The sequence below is a fragment of the Mycteria americana genome, chromosome 13, assembly GCF_035582795.1.
Source record: "Mycteria americana isolate JAX WOST 10 ecotype Jacksonville Zoo and Gardens chromosome 13, USCA_MyAme_1.0, whole genome shotgun sequence".
Lineage (NCBI taxonomy): Eukaryota > Metazoa > Chordata > Aves > Ciconiiformes > Ciconiidae > Mycteria > Mycteria americana.
In genome coordinates this window covers 6,528,653-6,543,255 of record NC_134377.1, presented here as the reverse complement: position 1 = coordinate 6,543,255, position 14,603 = coordinate 6,528,653, and the positions used below count along the sequence as shown (strand labels likewise).

Genomic DNA, 14,603 nt, shown 5'->3' with positions numbered 1-14,603 from the left:
GCTGTCTGTATCAACTGCTCTTGAACTAAACTATAATGTCAGTATATTGATTAATTTTTACTATTGTTCTTGTGTGTAAGTTAAAACCATGGTTTGAGCTGAATCTCTAGAAAATTTCAACATTAGTTTATCTTCATGTGGGGGAGAGGAACAGTCTGCTTTGAAGGTAACTGGCCTCACTGAAGACATACACTGGAATTGCTGCACTTAAAGGGTTTTTTTTGTATGGCTGTGTTTAAGTGTAAGGAATGAGATTCCAGTGTACTAGAAAAACTCATAAAACTAACCAGCTCTAAAGAAAGGGTGAATGAGGTTCACTGTCCATACTTCTACTCTGCCCCCTTCTAGTCAAGGCTGATCTGAAGAATATCTGCAGTAGTTCAGCTCACGTATGTAGGGATCTACTAAGCTTAGAAAAAAATATTAGGGAAAATGCTTTCTTACCAGGCTGAGTAGCAACTACTGTTGCAAGGATTTAATGCCTGAATAGGCATCTGAAATTGCTGTACTTCTTTATATGCGTTGTAACATGAGGGGGAGCATTTTTGACACTTAAGTAAACACCCTTACTTCCTTTTTGTAGGAGAGCAAATGCTAGAGGCTAATGCATTTGGTAAGCTTTTTGCTCATGTTAGAGCTCTAACTTTACTTCTATTAAAAAGCAATAGAACCACTGCTTTTAGAGCAGCCTGCTTCTCTTGTGCAACTTATTTGACTTCTCTAAACTAAGCAGGAAACTCTTTTAAGAAAATGTAAAAGCTTCTGGTTACTAACACAGTAGAACACATGTTCAGTAGTTTACTTCCACATGTATAAACAACTGAAAAAGTGATGTGTCCTCATGAGGAGACCCTACCATCTTTTCCTGCAGGACTATTAATAGCCTTGAAGTATTCAAACAAGAACATTTCAGATTAAGGCAGCCAGAGCTCGAACTTTGTGTTCTCTAGCACTGTTTCATAAGATATGCTTCTCCAGCCTCTGCTTTTCATGTTGTGTTCTAATTTAGAACAAAGTAATTCCTGATGTGAACTTTTCTCCAATGGGGAAAGATATGTACACGCAGTGGAAAATCATCCCAGGCATCAAAACTTTCTTGTAAGATTTTGCTCTTGTGAAAGTCACTTAACATGAGTTTCTAATTTGTAAGTTCTGCCAGAATGGGATACTGCAGTACAAGTTGGCCAGAAACATCAGTTTTGCCATGCAGTAAGGTAGTACCGTAAAAACCCAATACCCATTTGCTATAGGTTTAAGAGAAATGGCCTGTTCTTTGCCACTTACAACTAATGACAAGTTTCAGGCACAGTGGCAAACTGTGTCAGAACAACTTTATTTCTTCACAATCTGAATAACATCCTCGTCTTCAAGAGTATGGTCTTTACCAACTTTTTGAGGGTTGTGTTTAACAGATGAACCCCAGACCAGTGCACTGAAAGGAAAAGAAAAATCAAATTTAAAAGGCTTAGAAGTATAATATCCAAACAGCAGAACAACAGCTATTTCTGTCACAAAGCTAATACAGAAAGCAATGCTTAAGAGCTATTTTTATTCTCCTGCAAGTACCTGGATGAGTGGTCTGTGTGAACCAGAGTACAAGCAGATCAAAACAAAGTATGAAGTCATCCAAAATACTTGTGCATACAGGACAGGGCCTGTAATGCTGCATCTAGCGCTACTTTCAAATATAAAGAAAAACATTTATCCCATAGAGGAATTTTATCCAGGAAAGAGCATAGGAACATCAAATATAGTCATTTAAGTATTGGGTTTAATTGTCATAGGGAAATCTATTCCATTCAACATCAAAAATATAAAAGCCTGTTTTCCCTTTTAGTTTACAAGAGAAAGAAGGACTATACCAGGAGGCAGATTATTTTCTATCCTCTATAAATTATTCTTTTACAATAATACTTACTATTTAAAGTCTTTAATGAGATTTTTGTGGATCTTCATGCAAAAATCCTCCACTGTGGTCTTGCAGTAAGGTAGCACCACAGGAGAGGTGTAGTCTGGGAGCTGCCCTTTAGGTTTGGTGTAGCTGTAACGCAGATGGAAGAGTCAGTCAATACCAAAACCTCCTCTTCTCTCTCAACCCGTCATGAAATTTCATAGGTTATTCGCACTGTCATCCTATGTGCTTGTGCCGAGTTCCCGCTATTTCAGTGGTGACAATAGATATTCTGTAAATTGTTTGGTGTTCTTAAGCTGAAAATGTGTCTGAATAGCCAATGGCTGCAGCAGGTTCTCCCTTGTAACTGCAGAGGTTTATCCCTAGTGAGCTTTCTGTAGTTGCTTAAAGGAAGATGAAACAGGAATAGTTGATAGGAAAGAACATCTACAGTATTATGGTTCTGGTTTGTGATTTTTTTTTTTGTGAAAAACTCAACATATTTCTAGGAAAAAACTGACAAAGTCTATAGCCCAGATACCTAGACACACTAAATCCCTTTTTTTTACCATAGATTTTATATTGTCACAAGAAAATAGATACCCTTTTAAAAGATTACAGTTACTGCATTATGAGTATTAATAGTTTCATCCATAAATTCATTGAAAGAAATGCATGGTATGAGATAAACCTGTAATAATTTATAGTAAAAATATCTGAAAGGGTAGAGGAAGAAATAAATTCATTTCTGTTAAAGAGAGCTGAATACATGTCACTCATGACAGACTGAAAAGAGGTACCTCTCAAATTCATAACTTTGCACTAGATTTGACCAGAAGTCTCTATTTTCAGGAATTTTTTAAAACTTATTTTGGACTTGATTTCACAAGGTCCTTGTTTAATTCCCCTACAAGAAGTTCAAAACACAGCACTTGTGACGGTTAGGAAACTCTGTCCATCACACAACAGACAAGAGGAGCACAATCTCTGATTTACAGATTAAACATTCTTCAGTGACAAAAGACATCCTCATTTGAAAGTTAGTTCTATACTAGTATAAAACCATTCTAAAATAATCATCATTCATCTATTCTTGAGACATTCTGCAGTCCCAGCCTTACACTTAACTCCACAGAAGGCAGCAATTGGGACTCACATTCGTACTAGCTTCAAGTAGTCCCAAATTTTCTCCAGCAGATCATCAAAGTTCCAGCGATGATGAGCAGATATAGGTACACAGTGGGGTACTTTGTAAATAATATCTAGTTCCTCAATGGAAATCTGGTCAATTTTATTTAGGACGTAAATGCATGGGATGTAAACCCTGCAATGAAAAGGAAATACCGTTACAGCAGCCTAGCAGCAATACACTGCTACCTGTGAAAAAGCTTAATTTTTTAAAAGGACAGTAAGGTGCTAAACAACACTTGTTGATACCACATTGCTAGCTTAGCTTCTGTGGGAAGCAAACCTCAGAGACGATTCTTTTCTTTGGAATATAAATTGCAAGTATGCCAAACCCAGGGTCCCAGCAGTACCTGTTCCCTTCAACAACATCAATTAGGTCATCAGCAGTGGCGTCGCTGCGCAGTGTGACATCAGCATTGTGAATTTTATACTCTGCTAAGATGCTCTTCACTGTTTCAGTATCCAGCTCACTCTGAGGACACTGAACGTAGACACAGTATTAAGGAAGGGAAAAGTTTACAGTCAAATCAAGTATTACAATTAATAATGCTATCCCCTAGCAATCACTGCATACAGATCACCAGAAATAGTACCTGCATTGTAAGTTATTGCACTTGACTATGATTTTACCATAGTCAGCCTCAGGAAAAGGAAAAAAGATTTAAATCATAACAGCTTTATTTATATTAATGCCCCACTGATAGCTGCGATCAGACATTTCAGAAGTAGTGTTTCCTGTCAGTCTGAGACCAGTTGCAACACAAACCCACGTATCTACTGGTTCAGTGCCCAGACAACTACATGTTAGGTACCTAGATCCCAGAGCAGAGTTCTGTTTTTTGGTATCTCTGGCTATTTCTGTGCTTTTAAACATTCAGTGGTAAATGGGAAATGAGGAGTAGTCCAGGTTGCAAGGCCTGGAACTCTGAGCAATCTTCTCCAGAAGAATGCTGTAGCCACCAAGCAAGAAGCAGTTTTTGCACACTCTCCTGTGGGCCTCAGAACTTGTAATTGTTGGAAAGCAACCAAGCCTCTGATTTGGGGGTGGGGAGGTGGTGGGCTCCTAGGACAGGTATGGGTGGCCTCCAAGAAAAGTAACTGACTACAGCACTGTACAGCAGTTCAGCATCTAAAGAAGTCATAGCATAGGAATGGTCCCAGGCACACCATTAACTGCAAATGCCTCTTTCTTCAAGCAATTTTTTTTAATTTTGGTTGAAGAAAACTTCCAACTTACTGTGGCTGTAAGGTTAATGCCTCCTTTATCCTTTTTTTTAAAGCCGATATTGGGGGGCTTACTATTCAGACGAATTCCAAATCCCTCCAGTTCATTCTCAATGATTTTCTTGTGACCAAGGGGTTTCAGCACATCCAGAACAATCAGAATGAGATTACAGGTTCGAGCAACTAAGCATCGGAAGAAGAAAATCATACTTCAAAAAGTACAGTCACACAATCTGAGACACGACAACACAAAATATGGCTCAGTGGACTGATGACAATATTAAACCCCTGAAGGCCACTACATTGCTTATTTTTAAATTCCAGTATAAGACTGAAGTTTGTAGTGCTGGCCAAGCATCACTGACAGATCCTTACATGTTATAAGAATCACAGAGGCTGGAAAAATCTTCCCTCCTGTCTACATTCAGAGCCCAGAACGATGACAATAAGCTAGGTAAAGAAATTAAGACAGCAGTCTTGTTTAATATGGGATCACATCTGTCTTCAAAATTGGTAATATACTTTCACTGCAGTGTCAATGCAGAGCATGAACTCAGCAAATGCATAAAGCCAGAACTGAAAACAGAACGAAATGAAAATGGCTACTGCTTCACATCAGGCAGCTCAATTCCTGCATACAATTCAGCTTTTTAAAGACATCAGAAATGGTGATTCAACCCTTCATTCTCATAAGCTGCACTAACTGAACCAGTGATAGGATGCTGCCTGCAGCTCTAATATACTCACCTGCAATGACTTGCCGTCCTCTGCCTTTACCATCCTTGGCACCTTCAATAATTCCTGGGAGATCAAGTAGCTATTTGTTCAGAAGAAGGAAAGTAACTCATGAGAAAAATATTTTTCTTCATGGAGAAAATAAATCCTACTTTTACCTTTCTCCTAAACCAGCTGACTCTACTGCAAATCTGAATAGAATATGGCAAAATTGTTTCCCCTTTGGTTCTTATACATTGTGTTATCCCTGGTGCCCTACCGGTATGATGGAACAGATCATCTCATACAGAATATGAGAACTACCACAGGCGATTCTCCCCAGAGCAAAGTGAAAAGCAGGGTAAAATTAGTACCTCGTGGAAACATTTCCAATGTATTCTCAAGCCCTTCTACATGTCACTTCTAACCTGCTAATGTCAGGCTAGACCATTCAGCCTTAACACTATTGCATCTACATATACAGTCTTATCCTCACAGACACAAAAAGATCTCACCTGTATCTTTGCTCCTTTGTATCTAATGACTCCAGGCACGGTAGTTAGTGTAGTGAATTCATATGCTGCCACTTCAGAGTATACACCAGCAAGATTACTTAGAAGAGTAGATTTCCCCACTGATGGAAAACCCACAAACCCAATTCGGGCATCACCTGTCTTTGCAACATCAAAACCTGCAAATAAGGAGCAAAAATATTTGTTTACAAATTGACATTTTCTATCTTCTACGGTTCTGGACAATGGTCCTGCTACTACTTTTAATATTGCCTGAGTGAAAGCCAGGTAAGCTTCCCTATCAAGGAGGATGAGGGTATGAAACAGAGAGTTCACAATCTATATTGCCTTGCATCACTTTGTCTGTATAACACTCCATGGCATGTAGCTGTCAACAAAGCGTAGGCTGCAAGGCTTCCCAGTGGGCTATACTTGACTTGGGTGTAGGTGGAGCATTCCCTTTAAGCACTGCGCAATTCACACCTTTATATATAAAAATAGGTGCCTGCTGCAAGATGCTTCTTCATGTAAAACCCCTAAGACTTCTGCAAATACAAGATTATATTAGCCAAAACGCAGAAGTCCTTTCATTTACGATTCAACAAGGGCTCCACCCCAAAGCTCTATAAGGGACCACAAACCACGGCTAAGGTCCTGTACCGGGAAGGACAAGAGGGAGAGAAGGCTGTTCCGATTTATTCAGCAGTCTGTAACGATTTAAGCGGACAAGAGCCATCCCCGTTAGATCGATTTCCGTCACACACCCCGCACGTCAGCAGGGAGGAGCGGCCACTTCTGCAGAGGCCGCCGAGGCGGCCGGAGCCTTCCCGCAGAACAACGCACCTTCCCCGGGGCCGCCGCCGCCGCCTCCCTTGGGGGTGATGAGCTCCCGGCGTAGCTTGGCCAAGCGGGCCTTCAGCAGCCCCAGGTGGTGAGCCGTGGCCTTGTTCTTCTGCGTCCGGGCCATCTGCAAGAGCACGGAACCGAGGACTCACCACCGGGAGAGGCTCTGCCGGGCCGCACCACCCCTCGGCTCCCGCGCGGCGCCTCACGACCCCAACGGCGCCGGCAGGGCCCTGTCACCCCCTCACGGAGCCCCGCGGCCGCCCCGTCTAGCGCCTCGTGCCTGGCCCATCCCCGACCGGGGAGAAGGCCGACGCGTTACCTCAGCCTCGATCTCCGCGATCTTCGCCAGCGTGCCGCTCATCTCGGCGGCAGCTCTCGGCCCCGGCCGGCAGCCACCACAGCAGCGCCCCTCCTCAGGCCCGGCCCGACAAGCGCGCAGGCGCACAGCGGCCTCTCGCGGGAGCGAGGCCAACGCTCGCGAGACGCAGCGGGCGCGCGCCTCACCGGCAGGCGGGAAAGAGCCCGCGGCGCGTGCTGCCTGGGCCGCGCGCCTGCAGCCCGCGCGCTGACCTGGCCGGAGGCTCCGCAGCGCCCCTGCGCGGCCGCCGCAGCCCTCACGCCGCCTCACAGCAGCGGGCACCGGTGTGAGAGGAAGGGCGCGGCGGGCTGCGGCGCCAGGAAAAGCGGGAGAGAGACTGTGTGTGTGTGTGATACGTGTGTGTGTGAGAGAGAGAGAGAGAGAGCGAGGCTGAGGCGGCTGTGGGGGCGTAGGAATCGGCATGAGCCTACGATGCCGGGTGTGTGAGGAGCTGATGAGAGGCTCGGGGCGGGGCGGGAGAAAAACGGCCGTTGTGAGGCTGAGGTGCTCGTCTGTGAGAGAGGCACTGGCGTTGTGGTGCTGGGAGCCAGTGTGGCAGCCGGCGTGAGGCTGAGGCGCTGGCTGTTCGTCTGTGAGAGAAAACGTGCACGAGGTGTGGCAACAGCGTGTGGCGATGAGAGGGAAAACGGCTGCGTGGTGAGGCAGGGTGGCTCGCAGGTGTATGAGCGGGCCTGCGCATGGAGCCGGGGGCACTGGCTGCCCGTGAGGGAAGGCGGCCTGGGCCTTTCCCTGTGGTTAAACTGGACCTGGCGCTTCGACGTACGCGGAGATCTACCTCTGCCCTGGTCTTCCTTGTAGTCCACTTGCAGTACTGCTCATCACCAGGTGTGTAGATGTGCATATGTATTCCACAGCCCTGCTGAACCGGGTAGAGCTGCTACACTGCTCGTAGGAGAGCCTTTTTTAGCTGATGCTTTATAAAACCAGGACTGCTATACTGAAGTTTTCTCACAGCTCCTTTCAGCTGAGCCCAGGCCATACCACTTTGCCCCAGGGACATCTGTAACTGTCCGTTGAATGCAGGCTAATTAAATAGATAAAGGATGGCCCCTTCAAATTTTAAAGATCCCAGTATCTCCAGCTTTTGACAGTATCCCAAGATGCCAAACAGTTGGATTTGGAATAAAAAGTATTTTTATGGAAATACATTTTTGTAAGTTTTCAGGATTTTAGAGTCTCCAAGTTTGTTTCCCTACCATATTTTGTCTGAACTGGAATCATTTATAGAAACCTCTTTCTCCATATTCAGTAACCTTTCCAGGAAGGTTCTTCTGTCTCAATTTATTACAAAGACTGTTTTTATATGACATATCTAAATGTAAAACTTAACATGTTTTTTAAACAAAAATACACTCTCCTGCACCCATACTGTAGAAGTGTTGCTAATGACACTTGCAGAACCACCTGCCACATCTTCAGACAGGATTCTGAGTATTGTAGGATTGACAAAATTTAACTAACCTTATAACGATTTTGGTAATAAAATTGTTATGGATCATTAAGTCTTCTTTAACTTACAGTAAAGAGGAAAAAAAAAAAAGAGCACGCTAGTGCAATGGAAACCACACTGTTATTTGCTATCTCTTTCTGCCTCTGCATATCCCGTTTTTGTCTCATCTTAATCAAAAAAGCTGCCTTTAATGTTGTAAACTCTTTATAGTAGTAACTGTCAGTATAAGCTTATACAGAGCTTACTAAAATAGAATCTCAAATAAAATGGGATTACTGTTGCTGGTAATGTTAGCTCAGCTAAGCTAGGGTAAATATAAATGCACCTACCACTGTATATTTGTTCATGGTTTTCTAATTATTCCTTGTGAACAATATCTGTTTTCAACATAGGACATAGCAGCTTTGGTCCTGGTATAATTTTTTTCCTACTTACTTCAGATGGAATTGGATTTGTTTATGCTTCAGCTGAATTCAGCCATACAATCAGTCCATGTTTGTGGTCCCTTTTAGTAACAGGAAAAGCACTGAGAAAAGTGCAAATTCAATGCTCAGTCAGGCCTTAAGACCACCTCTATTTTTGCAGTAGATGTTGGCTAACTTCAGGACTTGTTGCTAGCAACAGTAATAGTTGCTCTTACAAACTCACTCCAAATCCCATATATTGAGTCTAACTAAAAATTGTTTTTCCAAGTGTGGGCTGAATGGACAAAGATGTCGATAAAATACATGGTTTGAATATGTCGTTACTGGGTGAATTTTGTTTTCCTGGTTTAAGTATTCATAGTCTTCTTAACACACAACTGCTCAGTATATGCTCTTAAATTCCTTTTTTCCAGGAAGTTATTCAAGCAAAGATCCTATAAGGAATTTAGGCACCTAAAAACTTATTTCAGTGTTGAGTTGTCCTTAATGACCTGAAGGGATTAAGAGTTTAATAAAGATAATTTGTCTTTTTTTTTTTCTAGCCAAATTAAGACTTTCTAATTGGTTAGAATATTTAAAGTAGTTCATATTAGTTTATAAGAGCACCTCTTTTAAGCTTCAGAAAGGCTTGTTCAATAGAGATTGGTTCGAGGTTGTGATTAGGATGTAATTATTTTTGTTTCCTGTGATGACTGTTGTGAATTTTTTAATATAAAGGTGTTCTATGTTATGTGGCGCTTGGAGAACAGGGTGGTTATGACCATGGGAAGTTAGGTGTGACAACTGCGAAAATGACTGAAAGGTGGGTAATTGGGAATGGGTAAATGATGTCCGCTGAGGGCAGCAGTCAAAACTAGAAAATGGAGAGCAAATGGTAAAAGTTTATTAAAAAAAAAAAAAAAAGGTCAGTCCGAGAAGGGAAAAATCAAGGAAAATATTCATAGAAAATTGGATGTAATGTCAGAAGAGGAAAAAGCCCCCAATGGAACCTGAGCGAAAATGAAAGGGGATGCAAGAGACTGAGATCTACTCGAAAGGTTAATTGAGCTTCATAGTGAGCGCTGATGGAAGACGGAGTATGTGAATTGCCATTTTTTTCTTAAAATGTATATGTATTTTTTTTAAACTGAGATAATTTCATTTAGGAAATCTAGAGAAAGTGCAAGAGGGGGTATATTTCCAAAGGTTGTAAATTGCACAACAGTTGCAGAGTCAGTCTCTTAGGAGGCCAACTGCCTACTATGTTGGACAACACTGAATAAAGATTCAAATATGGAGTAAAAAAGCCCAAACGATCAAGTAGTCATATCAATTACGAACTGATAAACTGAAAGTATGTAACATAAGCACTTTTCTAATAATATTTTTAATAAGGTAAGGAAAGCAATAGCCTACAGGGTGTTTAGAAAATGCAGGAAAACTACATCTGAAATAAAGGTTGTCTCATCAAACAATTAGGAAACATTACACAGTATGGAATCAGTGATTGGGAAAAAGCAGGAGTTTGTGTTTCATAAAGCTACAATGACAGGAATGTGATTGAAATGGCACGTACCTCATTAGCAAGATCTGAGTGATGGAGGGCTGTAGCAAAAATGGGTTTCAGAAATTCATATTCTGCGCACTCCAATCCTGCTGACTCATTGATTTTTGAGCAAGTCATTTCCTTTACTTGTGCCGCAGTTTTATTTTTGCACAACAGGAATGTGCAGTTGCCGCAGAATGATTGAAACTTTCATGTTTCCATAGCACTGCCCTGCGAGTATGATAACTGTAGATCACTTCAATAGGAGAGCTGAGTAGTTAATGCATTTAGTGTGTTTTCTGTCAAACTACCAGTTTTAAATCAGCTGCTTCATTATGGGCCAAATTCTGAATCTTTTTCTGAAGCAGCTATTATTTTTAGCTTGAGTAAGAGTTTTACTTATGTGAGATGCAAACTAAGTATGTTGACAAGAGGCTTGCAAGTCTTTTGGATAACCATGTAAAATTTACCATTGTAAAATACATGGTAAAAACTGTGAGTATGAAATTAATCGTGATAACTTGTGTAGTGTATGCTTCATTAAAATCACATAAAGACCCTTCTTAGAAATAAGCAGTGCATGCTCGCTTAGTTAGGTTTTTTTAATTCTTTTTTCTTTTCCTCCTTTTTATTCTAATAAATAACTTCAATGGCAAAATACTTGTGGATCTCAAGTCTATTCACAGTGCACTGAGAAGGTCATTCTAGCTTAAGGACCACTGTGGTAGAACAGCACTCGTGGTTTTGGTAATTCACTTTATGACAGAAGCTGTAGACTATATTGGCAAACAGCTGTGCTAATGCTACATGTGTGTTTGTGGACTTGCTAGGGACTACACTTCTAGGTTAGTGGTGGGGATTTCTGCAGGATTTAAAAAAGTGGGAGGGAGGTGACAGGGAGGAAACAAATCATGATTGCAGATGAAACAAGGCTCTCAAAATTCCATATTCTCTCAGCAATATCACTAGCCCAGTGAAAAATAATCTGTATCAAATGATAACCTCAACCCGAGTACTTAGGATTTTAAGAATTACAAGTACGGAACTGTAACCAACCTGCCAGAGTTCCCTCATGAAAAAAGGGTAACTACAAGTTAAGGCATTTAGAGAATCTGTTCATTTTAAGTTGATTTTTCTGTGGGTTTTTTTTCTTTTACAATTTTGCAAACTTACCTTTATTTTTTTTCCATGAATTGTACTTTGATTTGAGAACTGGCTGCTAATTAACCCTATTATTGTACTTCAGGGAAGAACTGCTCATGCTGAAGAGGAGACAAACCTTTTTAAGGTGGTTATAATGAGCTGACTAAGGGCCAGCCTGATACCCGTTTGGAGGAAAGAGATTTTGAGAACCCGCTATCAAAAGGTAAGATTTTTGAGATCTGTAGTACTGAGTCTTCAATGGAACCATAATACTGATTGCTTGAGGTAAAGCAACTCTGGAAGCTGACACAACTCACATCTTTATTGGCTCTTGAGGCAATAGACAGAAAGTTGTGTATCTTTTGAATGTTGTAAGAAATACAGATGTATCCATTCTTAGTCATCTTACTGGATTAACTTTTTAATGCCAGTTTACTTGGCATTTATGGAGAAGTCTTCCTCAGGACAGCACAGTAGTTTAGCTATTAATCTGTAAATACCAAACATTCGCTACTTGCATTGCATGTTTAGGATTGTATTGTATGTTTTCCATGAGAAAGTTATCTGCCAGGTTTCCTTAGCTAGGCATGGATGCCTAATTCATGGGGAGTCAATTAGATGGAACCTAGGTTGTATTCCCATTTTGACCAGATCCTTAATGTGGCAATCTTGTTTTGAATGGCTCAGGTTCCAGGCAGTCTAGAATAAGTTAATCTGGGCAGAGTGAAGAATTGAGGGGAACAAAAGGGAGATTAAGTATCGAAGGTTGGCTTCCAAGACTGTGTTAAATTAGTTTAACAACAAAAAGTTCTGTAGTTTAGCATCAGCTCCCCAGACTTTGTTGTGGACTGCCACGCAACAGACTACACAGCGCATGACTGCAGTGAGGAGAGCGATCAGAAAGAAGAAAACCAAACAGTGCAGTTTTCCCTTTTTAAAATAACTTTCTGCATACTTTTCATAGCATCATATACCTCCCTATTAGCAGTTTCTGTTGTTTTTGTGAGAATGCTAGGTATTTTTAAACAAGAGAGTTGTTCATCTGCTTCTAGATGAGAAAGCTGACAAATCACTAACCCACGTCTGGATTACAGAGGAAACTGTGCTGTCTCCAAGTCTGAGAATCCTTGCTGCTAGGGTTAGCATTCTCATGGGATGATTCCCAATAAAAAATTGAGCAAGCTTTAAAAAACTAAATTTAAGTAATAATCAACCTAACAAGTAATGAATGCTGAATTAATTGCTTGTTAGATCAGTCGCAGTTAATTAAAATTCCAGCAAAAGCTCAGAAAAACTGACAGCTACTCACTGAAATTGCAAGTGTGCCATGAAATGCACAGTGTTATATATTTCTGTGGAACACACATAAAAAGGAAGTGGTTCATATGACTGAATTATCTGGCACAAGTGCTATGCAGAAATGTCTCTGTTAATATTATAATCCATGTCAAATAGTGAGTAACTAACCTTCTTAAAGAGTATAATAATGGAGACTATTCTGAAAAATTTCAGTAGCCTCAAGACCTACACACATGCATGAGTTGAGAATGTTCAACAAATAGGTATGACTCAAGTCTAATTAACGTATACCCAAATGTATTTGAATAGATTCGACTGTAACACAGTCTTTTGTTACCTCCTATATTTGTAGACCAATTTAAGGTCTGCACTTCGGAGTAAGGCCGGTAGCAATTGATCTGCAGTGAAGTGAGCAATGTACAGTGTACAGTCCCAAGTGGTACACATATGTTCAGACCAAAAGAGGATTTTTAATACTATTGAAATACCAATCAAAGTGCTTCAGCAGGGACCAGACAGCTGCAAAACATTTAGGGACAGCTCAGGAATTCCCATGAGCAGAAGTGAGACAGGAAATAGTGAGAAGCTGAATAAAGTAGCTGAGGAAAATGCCTTTATTTAAGAGAGTGGTGAATTCAAAAGAAGTTCAGCAGATCCCAGTGCAGAGGATGTCAGAGCAAATAGATTAGTAATCATCTGAAAAGAGGAGGAAATTCTGTGTACTGAAAATGTAAATTTTTAAAGTAAACTTTAAAACTCTCTTTCACATCATCTGGAACTTCAAGTTACTGTCTTCAAGACAGTAACTAGCGAGTTGTGATGATAAATGAGTTCAAAGGTAATCATACCTGTACACTTACATAGTTAAGTATGGGGAAATGACATTTAGTCATCACATTACATTTAGGGAACTTCATCTTCCAAGTCTTTATACTGATGAGCCAATTTTTGTCTCAGTATGGCACAAATTGCTTATTTGCAAATAGAAGGAATTTGGCTACATTGTAACAAATGCTAGGTGAATGACTACTTTGATAGTCTCATATTCTGAGACAGGGTAAGTTTGGGCCAGAAAAAGTTATAAGAAGTGGTCCTTTACATGTGTTGCTGAAGCCATAAGGTGGGGGAGGCCAGCATAGTAAGAGTGGAAGTACTGAAAGGAGAGATCCAGCCGTTACCATGTCAGAGTGCTGAGGACCTCACGCAAATGGCCGTGTTGGTCTCCTTGTGATTTCCTTGGGAGTGCAACGTGCTGGCAGTCATCTTTAACAAGCATCCAGCAATGTACTCACAATATGAACTCCCAGCATGCTGATCTGGTGTCCTCATGGCAAGTGTGAATGGGTCGCTTGCAAAGAAACAGCCATGCTTTGGGGTGAATACTTAGCTTTTACCTAAAGAAGCAGGCAGGGTGTGTTGGATGGTGCCTTTTAAACAGGAGGGCTGGAAGTTGAAACCAGAACATTCCATGGCAACTGGAGAAAGTTCTGAGGAAAGTGCAGTGAGAGCAGCAGGACCCCCCTCCCCCTGCCTAGAGGAGAGACAAAGAACAGGCAAGGAGGGAACTGAAATAGGAAGCAGGAACCATGTCAGGAGGCTGGGGACTAAAAGAAAGCAAATTAATAAACCACGGGGGGGGGGGGGGGGGGGGGGGCGCACAACTGACCAAAGCCACTGGGAAAGATAAGCAAATTCCAGATTCTTTAACTGCTCCGTGTGTGTGTGCATGCAGCCTGGCTAGTATGTTTAAATATAATAATTTTCCTTGCTGTAGCAAGTACAACTCTCGTGTTTGTGGCACACAAACAGACTTAGGAAATGCAAGCACTTTATTATCTATATAATACGGTGTATTTGAGCTAGGTTTGTCAGCATCACTACCACTCAGAAAACCTCAAATTTCTAAAAATATATGTTCATATCAGGGTATGTGCATACATAATGCAGTAACAAAAAGCTACTGGTAATATTCTGCCCACAGTCTAGACAAACAGTTCCTCTCAAAAG

The 14,603-nt window shown here is 41.2% G+C and overlaps 1 protein-coding gene across 1 annotated transcript; it reads right to left on the bottom strand.

The window, feature by feature from the left end:
* Positions 1-1,314: 1,314 nt before the first annotated feature.
* On the bottom strand, positions 1,315-6,841 carry DRG1 (developmentally regulated GTP binding protein 1). The gene is made up of 9 exons (XM_075516231.1): positions 6,695-6,841; positions 6,373-6,496; positions 5,533-5,708; positions 5,051-5,120; positions 4,317-4,486; positions 3,430-3,560; positions 3,048-3,215; positions 1,919-2,041; positions 1,315-1,432 (listed from the first exon to the last, which is right to left on the bottom strand). The coding sequence occupies exons 1-9, from the start codon at positions 6,734-6,736 to the stop codon at positions 1,333-1,335; spliced, it is 1,104 nt and encodes a 367-aa protein (XP_075372346.1). The 5' UTR covers positions 6,737-6,841; the 3' UTR covers positions 1,315-1,332.
* Between the last annotated feature and the right edge of the window lie 7,762 nt (positions 6,842-14,603).